Source organism: Triturus cristatus, chromosome 3_1 (genome assembly GCF_964204655.1).
Source record: "Triturus cristatus chromosome 3_1, aTriCri1.1, whole genome shotgun sequence".
NCBI lineage: Eukaryota > Metazoa > Chordata > Amphibia > Caudata > Salamandridae > Triturus > Triturus cristatus.
Window position 1 is genome coordinate 505,233,958 of NC_140583.1, and position 13,510 is coordinate 505,247,467.

The 13,510-nt window shown below is 44.3% G+C and overlaps 1 protein-coding gene across 2 annotated transcripts in view; it reads right to left on the reverse strand.

The window, feature by feature from the left end:
• VPS33B (VPS33B late endosome and lysosome associated) overlaps positions 1-13,510 on the reverse strand; it is a 613,489-nt gene that overhangs the window by 296,942 nt on the left and 303,037 nt on the right. For both annotated transcript variants that reach the window (XR_014978823.1, XM_085644389.1), the window contains exon 13: positions 8,768-8,854. Coding sequence is in view for 1 of the 2 variants with exons in the window: in XM_085644389.1 (XP_085500515.1) it covers positions 8,768-8,854 (87 nt within the window). In the remaining variant the exon portion in view is untranslated. The remainder of the gene's footprint in view (positions 1-8,767; positions 8,855-13,510) is intronic.

Consider the following 13,510-nt stretch of genomic DNA (forward strand, 5'->3'; position numbering starts at 1 on the left):
TTCTGACCACGTGCTGGTTACCATTCCTAATCAATTTTCTGCACCCCATCGAAGCATTCAGAAGAAACAATTGAGTGACAAAAACACCATGAGTCATGTCTCAGTGCCTTGGATTCACATGAGACAAGTCATTAGCTCCTTAGGGAAGGAATCTGTAGGAAGAGCATGTATCCATCGAAAGGAAACTGCTATTTACCCACTAAGCATCTGTCCTTAGCATGCAGTGCTTTAGAATCACATGCTTAGCATACTCCTGCCAGCTAGTATTGGGATCTGATATTTGACAGTTGTTTTTCTTTGAAGAAGTCTCTGGAGTCACAAAATGTGGTGCAACTTCTCATCTTGGTGTACATTGTGCCTCGGCACCAACTCCATGTTAATTTGTTTTTGCACATTAGGTGAAAGCATGGTTAGTGTGTCAACGTAGGTAAGGTGTGTGAAGTGCAATGTGCAGTGAAAACACAGTAAGCGATCTGCAAAAACACAAGAATCCGAGAGGACACGCATGTGAATCTAGAGCACTACACAATACAAACATGTATTTAAAGGGTCATTAATGCAACGTAGAATGTGGGTGTAGGTACACATTCATAGCACAAACTGTCATGCAGTGGCCTCCATAAGCAGTAGATGCGTGTGGGTGTTGCAGATGTCTCAAATAAAGTCCTTTAAACAGTTTGGCCTACAATGGCCTGGAGAAAGGCTAATGTATCCACACAATAGAGCTTGGGAAAGGTCTGTGGTGTCCAAATGGCTGCCTTACAAGTATCCACTAGTGAGAGTTACCTCAGAAGGCCAAGGTCGCCCCTTTCTTTCAAGTGGAGTGTACTCTGGGTGGAACAGGTGAGTGCTCTTGTGGAAGGACTTTTGGATACATTTTCCTATCTATTTAGCTATACATGTTTGAGATGGGATACCCTTTGTGAGGTTTTGCAAAGGCAACAAAGATATGATAAGATTTACGGAAAGGCTTGGTCTTGTCAATGTAATAAATAAGGGCTCTTTTGATATCTGATGGCTTTAGCATAATTTCAAGTCGTGGGAAGAAGACTTGAAGCTCCATTGTTGGATAAGGTGGAAGAGGGACATGATTTTAGGGAGAAACTTACGATTCATCTTGTACTTGTAGACCTGGATAAAGGCTCTTGTAGAGTGAGCGCTTGCAGTTTCTTATTGTGTCTGAGAGAGGTAATGGCCAACAGAAGGCCAACTTCCTGGAGAGGACCTGAAGGAGACATGAATGTAGTTCAAAGTGTGGTCCCATCAGCATCGTGAGGACTACATTTAGATTCCACAGAGGAGCAGGAGGCCCTAGAGTGTATAACCCTCTTGAGACTCTCCATCAATGTCTGAACAATTGGAAATCTAATGAGTGATGGGTGTTACCTATCCTGCAGGTAGGCTGAGACTGCAGCAGAGTGTAAGCGAATAAGGTGCAAGCGGGGACTGTTCTTTGCAAGTGCAAGAGGTAACTAATAAGGAGTTCAGGTTCTTGGAAATACAATGCTGAAAGAAACTTTTCCATTTTTCAGCATATCAGGCCCTTGTTCTAAGCCAATGAGCTTCTTTTAAGATGGACATACATTTGTGGGGAAGATTGGGTACCCGAATTCTAGGACCTCAGGTGCCAAATTGCAAAGTTGAGCTGTCTGACATCTGGGTGCCTGACTCTGCCTTGCCCAGCAGGAGAAGACCTAGCTTGAGAGGGAGCCTCTTGTGAGGGCTGACAGACATCTTCAAGAGAGTGGAGTACCAGAGTTGTCTGGCCCAGGCAGACCTACCAGAAGGAGGAAAAGTAAAAATTGCCTTATCTTCCTTACCACATAGTGAAGTAATATGAGAGGTTGAAAAGCATAGGCAAATATCCCTGCCTAGTTCATCCATAGTGTATTGCCCTTGGACTCTGGGTGTGGGTACCTGGAGGTGAAGTGCGGATATTTTGCGTTTCCTGGGCTGGTAAATTTGCCAATTTGTTGGGTGCCCCAAAGTTGGAAGTACCTGCTTAGGAATTGTGGGTGTGGTTTTAACTCGCGGTCTTGTTGATATGTCCTGCTGCGCAGGTCTGCAAAGTCACTGTCCACCCTCTGGAAGATGTTCCCCCATGAAGTGAATGTTGTTGCGGAGTACCCAATGCTAAATCCCATGCATGGGGGACAACGGAGCGACACAAGGCCATCATCCCTAAAAGGCGCATCACTGTTCTCATTGAGCTGACAATCGGGCTGAAAAAGAGGTAACAGCTACTGAATGGCGACACTTTCTAGGAAGAGTTAGATCTGCAGAGGCTTTAGGTGGGATATAGCATTTATCATGAGCTTCAGGCCAGCCTGTGGGGCAGGGAGACCGCAGTCTCTGTGTCGGCTAGACATTGCAGCTTGCTGCTGCTCTTGATCAGCCAATCATCGATGTAGCGAAAGACGTGAATTCCCTCCCTTCGCAAATGCACATTCACCACAGCTAGGCATTTTGAAAACACCCAAGGGGTCATGGTGTCCCTGTAAGGAAGTAATTTGAATCAGGAGTGTAGTCCACTTACAACAAAGCAAAGGTACTCTCAAAAAGCAAGGTGGATAGGTATGTGGAAACAGACGTCCTTGAGATTGAGCGACATCATGAAATGTCCTCCTGTTAAAGGAGGGGGATGACTTCCTGCACAGTTGTCATGTGAAAATGTTCTGATAGGATCTAGTGGTTGAGAGACCTCAGGTCGAGGACGGGCCTGAGAGAGCCATCCTTTCTGTGGATGAGAGCACAGAGAGCAAAGACACTGCTCCCTTGATGTTGTAGCGAGGGGCACCCTCTCTAAGGCACCCTTCTCTAGGGGGGCATGCACTTCTCCCTGAGGATGGAGAGCTGTTCTTAGCTGAAAGCGTGTGTACATGGTGGTATGTTGGGGGGGATGTGTGTGATCTGAGGCAACAGCAGTGTTTGACATCATCTCCTACCAATGAGAGAGGAAATTGTGTATTCTCCCTCAACAGGTGATGTGGTTGGGCGAGGAGGGGAAGGCGGGGCAAGCAACAGTCTGGAGGTGCTAACTCTTTTGCTGAAGCCAAGTTTGCCCCTATCCCTGTTGTTACCTCTTTAACAGACTTTGTTGTATCCCTTCCAAGCCTGCTGGTGGGAGGACTGCTGCTGCATCTGATAGGAGTGTGGTTGATCGGGTGAGGTTGTCTTTACTCCCCCCTGGGCTGCAGTTTACCAAAGTAGCCGCAATAAGGAGTAGCTTTTAACACCCTCTTGGACTTGATCTGGAGATACAAATACAGTCCTTTAGGGGTTGTGGTCACTGCATCTAATGCACAGCAAATCTTGGTGTTAGAGATGACATTGCCATCATACACTATTTCCTTACTGCTTAAGGGTTTCCTGCATCTCCTGGGCACTATCATATGTTGACAGAATTGCCTGGAATTTGCTATTTGTCAATGCATTGCTGCTCCGACTGCTGGTATATGGTACAAGGTTTACCCAGGTCCTATACGTTAAATTTCATTAGTTCATTGCAGCATACATTGTTCTACCACTCGAGTGATCGTGCAAAACATGAACGCAGACCTACCACTATAGAATGTGTTTCCCAAGCTTTAAAACTGCAAATTCGACCTGCCAAAATAATGTTAATATCGGTGAATGCGATGTCAATGTACAAAATGTCAAGTGAATACTAAAGCATGGGCTGATGATTCTGATGTGCTGCAAGTCCCAGGAGGAGTAATATTCTGCAGTAAATTGAAGCGCCACAATAACAAACTTCTTCTTTGCAGTTGGTTAACAGGGAGCTGGACTGCCCATTTTTCTTTTTACTCCTGCCTAGTCAATTATATAACAGTTTGTTTTTTGCATTCACTGAACATATTATGATCCTCCTTTTGACTGTACACAACTGAACCTCAAATGTTTTTTTTGCAGGGAGCTTTGTGATTGGTATTTCTTTGAGCATATCCCTCACCTTAATAATAATCCTTCCAACTTTTGGTGTGTCCGAAAAAGATTTTTCTCAGAAATATCTTTCAAACACACTAGTTGGCATCACGTAGCTTCAGTCATGACACCACATCCAGACACAGGTCTGGTACTCTCTCTTAGGATATCACAGTTGCAATCCCTCAGCATCTTGGAAGTAGATAGGTCAAATGTCTACTCCAAAAGTTTCAGGGTTCAAGCCTTGTTGCGGATGCTGTAAGATGTCCCTTTTAGATCCGCATAGGCTATGCATGTGGTGTCTTAGATTGGAACATGATGCCCTGGCCTGTAATTGTTTTGCCAAAGCATGTTCTTCACCTAAAGGTAAGTCTCTTGACAGGAAATGTTGCATTAAAAAACTTCCCATAAGAAAACACAGGAAGCTTTTTAGGAAGGAGCAGTCCATGTCTTCCTTGAGGAAACGGTCCCGCTCTTAGGATCATTCAGAGCCTTGGCACCTAGCCCCAAAGCAAGACTCATCCTCGTCATTAGGTATGATCTCAGATAAGGCACATGTAGGTGTCCATGTTCATTGTGCTGGGCTTATTCAGGCCTCTGAGCCACTCCCCATCAAATCATAGCCTCCTTCACAATAGACGCAGCTGCCACGCATGCAGCATGCTAGGACACTGCTCTTGAAGCTGCTGAAATCAGAGGAAATTATCTGTGTAGCAAGACAAGGTTAAAGCGAACTTTAACAATGTTCCCTTGGCAGAATTCCGGGATTTGCCCAGATAGAAAAGTTGACCTGCTCCAACTCTAAGGGTCTCTCAGCGACTGCAAGGACTCTAGCCACCCAAAGGATGATGATACAGAAGCGGATAATCTCCTTCCCAAATATAATACTGATGCTGGCTTATACATCGATTTATAAAATGTAAATGGCTCGGATACTTCACCAGAAGGGGATATCCCTTAACCTTTGGCCCTGATTCAGAGGAAGTTGCCTCACTTACCACTGTGGTAAGTAAAGCCTTGAAAATTACCATGTCGTCAGTGCTCATAAAGAATAAGATTCTGATGGAGATCTTGCAGCTGTCCTCGGTGACATAGCCCTTGCTTTTATTCAATGAGGCTCAGTTGAATCATGTCATGGCTGCATCGGGGAAACCCTTTTAGGGTCCAGCAGTCTATAGACAGATAACCAGATCCCATAGGCAGCTCTTGGTGACACTGATTTTTTGTCTTCACTCATCACCTGAAAGTCTGGTTGTCCAAGAATTCTCCACAAGGCAAAACCTGAATGCCTTTCCCATGGTGCCTCCTGTTAAAGACTGGAAGAAACCGGACTCTGTGGGCCAAAAGTTCTTTGCTTCTGGCAGGCTTACTCCCTAAACTGCTAATGCCACTTGCTTCCAAGATCGATAAGTTAATGCCTTGCGGGAATTGGCAAAATATAAAGTAATCAGCTTGCCAAGCAACATGGAAAAGCCTTTTCTATACCTAGTCAAAGGTGAATTGGACGTATCCAGACAAGATACTGCAGTATAGCCTGGATTCCATGAACACAGTCGCTCAGTCCATGGGCACGGCAGTTGTGCTATGACATCAGGCATGGATGTCTTCCCCCTACTTCTAAAGAAGATGTCACAAGCCATGCTGGTGGACGAGGCCTTTAGAGGTGATCAGCAGTTTGGGGAGAAAGACGATTCCTCCCTGGAGCACTTAAAAACAATAGAGCTGTGGCTCATGTGCTATGACTTAGGACTATCCTCCCCAGCGTGACAATTCCATCAATAATATAGGATGTTTTGTGGCTACTCCAGGGCAGTACAGTCCAAGCACAGACAACCTTGTCAACCTGTCTCTATAAAGCACAGCAGGTATACTGATTCATATGAGGCAGAGCTGGAAGTAGAAGATTCCAGCAGACAGAAGATACAGTGCCCACTTTCTTGTGCTAGTTCTGCTGCCTTGAACCTCTTTCACTCAAACTGTGAGCCACCACCTTCCAGTGGAGGGATGGTCTTCAAGTTTTCAAACAATTAGGAGGTGACCACATTGGATCATTGAATCATCCAACTAATTTGCAAGAGGTACACCAAACCCTTCTTATCACTCTTTCTGGGTGTCCCTCCTTTCTCAAGCATGAGGCTTCTACCGGTATTAGATTCCTTCTGATCACCAAGATGAAACACCCAGGCTTGGCTCACTTGAAATCTTCATGAACGCAAAGAAAACGGGCCCAATTTATCTTGAAATTAAACTGTACAGTCCTGAGGAAGACCTCTTAATTCCCACCCTTGAGGGTGACTCGCGTTGGCATAATTTGATGTGGAGCGCAATGTAAAGACATAGCTGCATTTAAGATTTGCAGCAGCAACCCCTGGCTTGCCCCTTGGGACCCCTGTCACTGTCTTTGTGACCCCTGGCTCCGGAGGCAGCAAAATGAGTAATAGAAACACAGGGACAGCCTATCTATATATGTGTTGATTAGCTCCATTCTCCTTGTTTTCTGACAAATTGTTTCATTACACTTATAGTGAATAATAACATATTATTCACTATTAGTGTAATAAAAATGGAGTACAATTTGCTGGAATGGGACCATCTTTAAGATGAAGTAATATTGTAACAAGCCAAATGCCCAATGAAGAAAACTTTACTTTCTTGTAAAATGTATTGAAATTATACCAGTGCCCAGCAGAAAGACACTTTTGTTATAGTTGAACAAATGTGATTCGAACATTAAGTTTGGGGAACTAAAATATTATAAACACTTAATAAAATGATATACAGGAAACTGTTTGAAGCTTTTTCAGTTGTAACGGCAAGGAACTCCTAAACTTAAAGTGAACTTTGACTACAGTCACAAAAAAATAAAAGACTTGGACGGCAAAGAACTTGGTCCAAAGTCTTGAGAGCCAGTTCACAGGGCGGGTGACCAAAGTGTTTGGTGTCCCGTCATAGGACACAGTTTAAGGGGGAATTCTTTGCAATCCCAATTGGTTTCTCCAGTTACAGTTTTAATAGCAGTCTCAGTGCTGGATTTGGGCAGACATCTAATGGAAGTTCGACAGGAGGCATTTATGGACCTATATCTCAAGAATAACTGCTTGAAGCAAGGAAATTGACTGCCTGGGCGCCTACCCCTCACCTAGCTGCTGAGGTAAATAAATAAAAAAAATGGTTTTAAATGTGTTTTGTGTGGGTGCTAGTTGGTGATAGTGTTTATGTGAGAGACAATATGTGTATGTGTGACTATCAGTAAGCACATGTGTGTAAGTGAAAGTGAGTGACAGTGACAGACAGGGAGTGATATTGTGTGTGATTGTCAGTAAGTGAGTGCGCGTGAGTCAGAGTGATTGAGAGTGAGTAAACATGACTGCAAGTAAGTAAAAATGAATAATTATGAAACAACTGGAATATTTAGGTGGTGACCCTTTAGAGCCTATGGCTTTTTAAAAATGTATGTGAAAGTTGTGCTTCAAAATACACTATTTGATCTCATTTTTCTCAAACGTTTCCCTGGGGAAGGATTTGCTTCTGATTGCTGATGGAGACCCAGGAATGTTTTTTTCTACAGTCCTGCGGGGCTGCCTCTGCATAGGTGAGATGTCAGAACTGCTCAGAAGACTGATCCTATCATCAGGCCTCGAATGTACACACATTAGTGATGAGAAAGACAGCCCATATGACTGCCAGACCAGCAGGCCAATCACAGTAAGTAGCTGGTGGGCCAAGGAGAGGGCTACAGAAGTGCTGCGTTTCCTCATAAAAATGGTGAGCTGGTAGGCAGGAGAGTAGGACTTGTGAAGGCTGGGCAGGAACTCTGGAGGTGTAGCCATACTGCAATGCCTGAACAGCAGTTTCTGCAACATCCCTTTAATCTGGTCTTCCCAATTACTCCTTCAAGTAGGTGAAATTACCACTTCTATTTATTATACAGCTTTATTAATTTATTCAATTCTTTTTCATTATATTTCATCAGCTTTTTGTTCAAAATACTACTTTTGTGTGAAACATCCAAACTTCTATATTTCGATAGAATATAATCAAATTGTACCTCTAACATAATTAATAAACAACTGAACTCTCTACAAGAGATAAACATGTTTAAATCAACCATTAAAGAAAACATCTATATAAATACACACATATATATAATACCAACGGCAGAGTCCCCTCCGTTCACATAAAACCTGTGTTTGAAGAGTCATTCTTTACAAGAATATGAACAAGAGTCCGTGCTCTGATTGACTTCTCTTCCTGAAATCAACGCTCTCCTTGAGTGGCAATCCAATATCTTTTTCCTATACTGTCTCCTTCCAGTTACAGCATCTTGGTTCAGACGTGGTCCCCCACTTTCCTCTTCCCTGAATCAGCTTAAAGATCTTAAGATCTAGTGCCCAGGTCTTCACACTGAGTTCTTTCTAAGTTTTACTACGAAGATGGGTGCTTTCTACTTCCTGTTACTTAGTCTTACTTCAGTTTTTACCTCCTCAGACATTTTAACAACTCAAGTTTTTTCTTTCTGTAACAGTTCTTGATATTTTTAACTTGGTCAAACTTAACCCACCTATCAAGGTGGCATTGTTGTCTAAAAAAGCAACTCAAGACTAGTATGTCATTTAAGCCTCTTTCTTTCAAAGCATCTTTTAACACCACAATCCTGGAGACAGTCTACTTTGTGAACCAGTACTTCAAAATATAAACCTACACAACAATTCTATAGAGCCAATGCAACTGATGGCTGAAAGGGGCTCATCCATAGCCCCTTTTTAAGGCTTATGTCAAACGATTTTGGCTAGCCCCAGACCTTAAACTACATATGGCATTGGAAACAGAATGAATTACTTACATCATACTGGGTCTGCAGGTTTCTGGCCTTTTGACTTAAAAAGCCGAAGACATTCGAAAAATGTTCATTCCTGATTTCATTAAAGACCTGAAGTAAAACAAATCAAATGTTGTAAGATCAAGTAAGGTGCCTTTCTTATATATCATACATGTCACTTCTTGATATGATTAAATGTAATTTCACACTGCCTCAAACTATGCTCGTTAGAACACATCTGAGAGATTATTTGAAAGACATCATATTTTCTTACTAAAGATTGTAGTCCTCGCTAAGAAAGAGTACATTAAATATCAAAATAAAAAACTGAAAATTACTAATATAGAAAGAAACTTGTTAAGTCTTCATCTGATTTTCTCCAACCATAGGGCATTGGACTATAGATTCTATTCTTTTGCTGCAGTCATTAACATAAAGTCCAGAAACAGCATATCTAATAAGCCTATAATAGTGTAATAATCTGAAATAATGTGCATAATTGAACGACTGATGCTATTTTCAATACAACAATGATTATTTTCATTACCTAATGAATAGTTCTGACTCATTTCCCTTTCTACAAAATGCCCTCCTACTCAGGAAACATGTTGGTAGCCCTTCATACTTTGGAATGTTATTCGCACCTTCTACATTGATGCCAATCCCCTGTCCAACTCAACAAAATATTAAAACGCTAAGCATGCAGTCTTATAATTCCTACTTCAGGCAAGGTACACTCTTATGATCCTGTTAAATTTAGGCACACATACTACTTTATACTAGGTAAGATTTCCTCATGTGATACACTAACAATGTTATTCTTGGAGACAATGTTATTAAATAGCGCAGGGCTCTATTTTTGCTGGAATACTGAGAAAAGCTTGCTTGTCTTTATCAGTATTCAATTCTCCTTAAGTATTTTAAAATATTTGCAAAAATGTTTTTTGACATTTAGCACTACTTCCCAACCAAAATACTGCTTGAAAGAAATTGCCACTTTTAAAAATAAAGGTACATTTAAAGAATAAAAACACAAACATCTTTGGATAAAGAAAAATGTTGCAAAAATACTTTTACAAAATGAATGTGACGAGCTATTAAACTGTGCTTTTTGTTCAAATTAAATTAAAAATTAAAATAAATTGGTTTTCCAACTTCACTACAATGATACTTTGAAAAATAATGGTGGGGGCGCTTTGCCAGCAGCCGGAGGGAATGGCCGCACACTAGCGTGGCCCTTAACACTCGCCTGATATCTGTCATATATCCGGCACTTATCATCCACCAAAACACCTACAGTTCATGTGACCATAGCCCCAAAACACCCAGAATGCGAGTCCGTCCTTGGCCGCTCGAGATAGCGCTGCGGAGACGAGCGGGAGGCCGGTGGCCTAGAAGAGCCCTGCATAGACAAGATGGTGGCTGCATTAACCACACAGTAGACCGGGGGTAGAGTGACGAGGCGCAGACACACCGGGCGAAGCAGACGAGGCTTGCTTGGATCAGCACCGGCGGTCAGCGTTTGTCTGGCGACAACAGCTGAGAGATCGAGATTCCACCAGGAGGCTCCAAACGTGAGAGGGCTGTGAAGCAGGAGCAGTCCGGAACTGGTGACCGAGCGCCGTGCACAGACACAGCCGCCGGAGGAGCGGTAGAAGGTACGGCAGCATCCCTGCCGGAGTGAAGTTGCCTGCCATCGCTATAGAAACACTGTGGTTGGAGGAGGAACGCTGCCGTGAAGAACGAAGCGCGCTCCACATTTCATCAGCGGGGAGCGCCCCTCCCCCCAGTGCGACACATGTAAAGGAGGATTTGAAGGGGAACAAACAATTAGCGCTGAGGGGGCTAAAATGAGCTGTGATACAGGCTCACACACTAGGCGGTTAAACACCCCGGTAACAGCAGAGCCGAATGGTGAGATCCCTGGTGGCTGGACTGTAGCCTTGTCAAGTAGAACTAACAATAAAGCAGGGCTGCCCAGGGAACTGCATCAAAAAGGCATAAGGAAAGTGGGAACACTGCAACAATGGACAAACTGGGGAGGCCAGAATAGGACCTGGAACTACGCCTAGAGTGGCACCTGCACTCACGAGGACCCGTGCAATCAACAGCGCATATAAGCCAAACAGTGAGTCGGCTCCCAGACATTAGACGCTAAATCTTGAGGGCGGGCATGGAAATCGGCCTATGCTCTAGGAAGAGCCCGTGGCTGGCCTGGGTCAACTCACTTTGCGATGAACGCGCGCGTGGGGAGAGGACCCCTTAGAATACAGACTACCCTGCTACTCCAAGTAGGGACGTGTGGGGGGTACTACAAGCAACAAAGTGGTGCGTGCTAGTCCAATACATTAGCGGACAACGACAGGCCGCTGAAGGCCAGTGGCGCCCAGGCAGGTGGTGGTTAGTTCTGTGTTTCTTCCAGAATACAACCCCACGACCACACCCCAGTGCGCTCAAAATGGCAGGAGGCCAGGGGGGCAAGACAACATTACAAACTAAGTTAGATAAATACACCTGGAACAAAAATGGGGAAGATCAAGACACTACCAAAACAACTGGACAGGAGAAAGTGCAACTCCCCGATGACCAGACCGACACTCCAAGATATCACTGCCGCCATTACAAGTGTATGAACCTCTCTAGAAACCAAGCTGGATACAGTCAATATCGAAATATCCCACATACGAGCTGACCTCAGAAAAATGGATACATGAGTAAAAGAAGTCAAAGTCGTCACAAAATCGCTCTCGGCAGACTCCTCACAACTCACAAAACAAGTGCAACAGTTAACGGAAAAACAGGAGAAGATGTAGGAGCAGTTGGACGACTACATAGGTCGGGCACGGAGAAACAACATGCAAATCCTGGGAGTACCTGAGTGTGCAGAAGGCCCAACAGTGGACCTGTTTGTTGAGGAATTAATCACCAAGCAAAAGGCCTCTCGTGCTACTTTTCCATTGAGCGAGCACACCGTGTCCCTGGGGGCTGACCTAAGCTAAGGGCTCCACCGCGTCCAATCGTCGCTAGAGTCTTTAACTTTGTAGACCGTGATGTTATACTGCAAACAGCGATATGCACTCCACCAGTCAAACTTGAAAACAGCGTGATTTCAGTTTTTCCAGATTTCACGATGAAGGTCCAGACGCAGTTTCATGGAGGTCAAGAGAGCACTCAGGGATCGAGACATTAGATATGCCATGATATTCTCTGCAAAACTACGCATTGAAGCCAACAGAAATAACTGGTTCTTCTCCACACCAGAGGAAGCCTGGGACTGGCTTGAGGGGTGGAGACAAGTTGGGAACCCCAATAAAGACAGACATCCTGGGCCAAAGGGTAATCGGACCAGAACGGACCAGACAACCCATGGAGACTGGTAACAAAGCAGGTTGCGGGGTCTTCGGATCGGGCTCTGGACATTAGAGGTACAAAGGAACGTGCTGGGCGGCGAGAGAGGAATTTATTAAAGTGTATGGATGGGTAGGTACTCTGACGAATCCGATATGGATCCACAGTGAACTGTTGCTGCCGGACACTGACCCAAGCATTTTAACCCACAAATATAGCATCGGGGCGGCAACCGATATAACTGTGTAATGTGAGAGTCTCGGAATCAGGGGCTGCGGTTTAATAAGAACCATTCTTATTGAACAAAGAGGGCTGGGCGGGGGAGGGTGATGCTGACCCACGGGCACCATTAATTGTTGGGAGGGGGGACAATAGGCACTCTGGGGAGGTGGATAATTCTAAATCCACCGGCAGGGAACTGGGAGGGGGGGATGAGTTGTGGGTGGGGAGGGAGTTGTTTGTTTTGTTACAGGTCATGTTACAATGTTCCCTGGATCAATTAGAATTATGCACATGTACCTACTCAGAACACACACACACACATTGCTATCATGGGTCACGCCTGGCACACATCAATCTACATTAAAGGAGATCGTGGATATGGTTCTACCTGGCATTAAGCCAATTTATGTCATATTTTAGAACATGCATCCACCACAACTGACTATACTATGGCTCCAAATCTTATTGTAATCCTCACATGGAACGTGAATGGCATTGGGGACATACTGAAAAGAAGTATAGTGTCACAATATCTTAATAGACAAGCCCCAGCTATAGGCTTACTACAGGAGACACATTTGGTGGGCAATAACTGTAAAGCATTGAATAGATGGGGATATAAACTGGCAGTGCATGCGGGATTCACTTCCGGTTCTAGAGGTACGGGCATACTAATTCGTAAACGCCTGGCACTAAGTGTACACCGAACATGGGCTGACCCCCAGGGTTATGGAGGCCAGCTGGGAAGGGAAACTGGTAAATGTAGTCTCAGTATATGCTCTGCCCCCCACTCGGGAGATCAGTACTGGTGGACTTCGGGAAGATGATTCTTGATTTGCCAATCGGGTCTCTGATCCTTAGGGGTGATCTCAATATGACATTAGATGACACTATGGATCGCCTACCCACCCGACACCTGAATAGGATCACTTCACCCTTACCAGAATTCATCAATGCCATGGGCCTGGTGGATATCTGGAGACGCTATAATCCACGCACACAGAGCTTCACATTCTTCTCAAATGGCCACAATAGCCTCTCTTGCATTGACTAGCTCTTAACCCACTCTGCAGATATAGGCCAGTTTAGGGAACCACGTTGTCTCCCGCAAGGTATTTCGGACCATTCTCCAGTTTGGGCCGTATTCACTCTCAATCAACATCGCCATAAAAACACAATAACACTGAATCGCTGGCT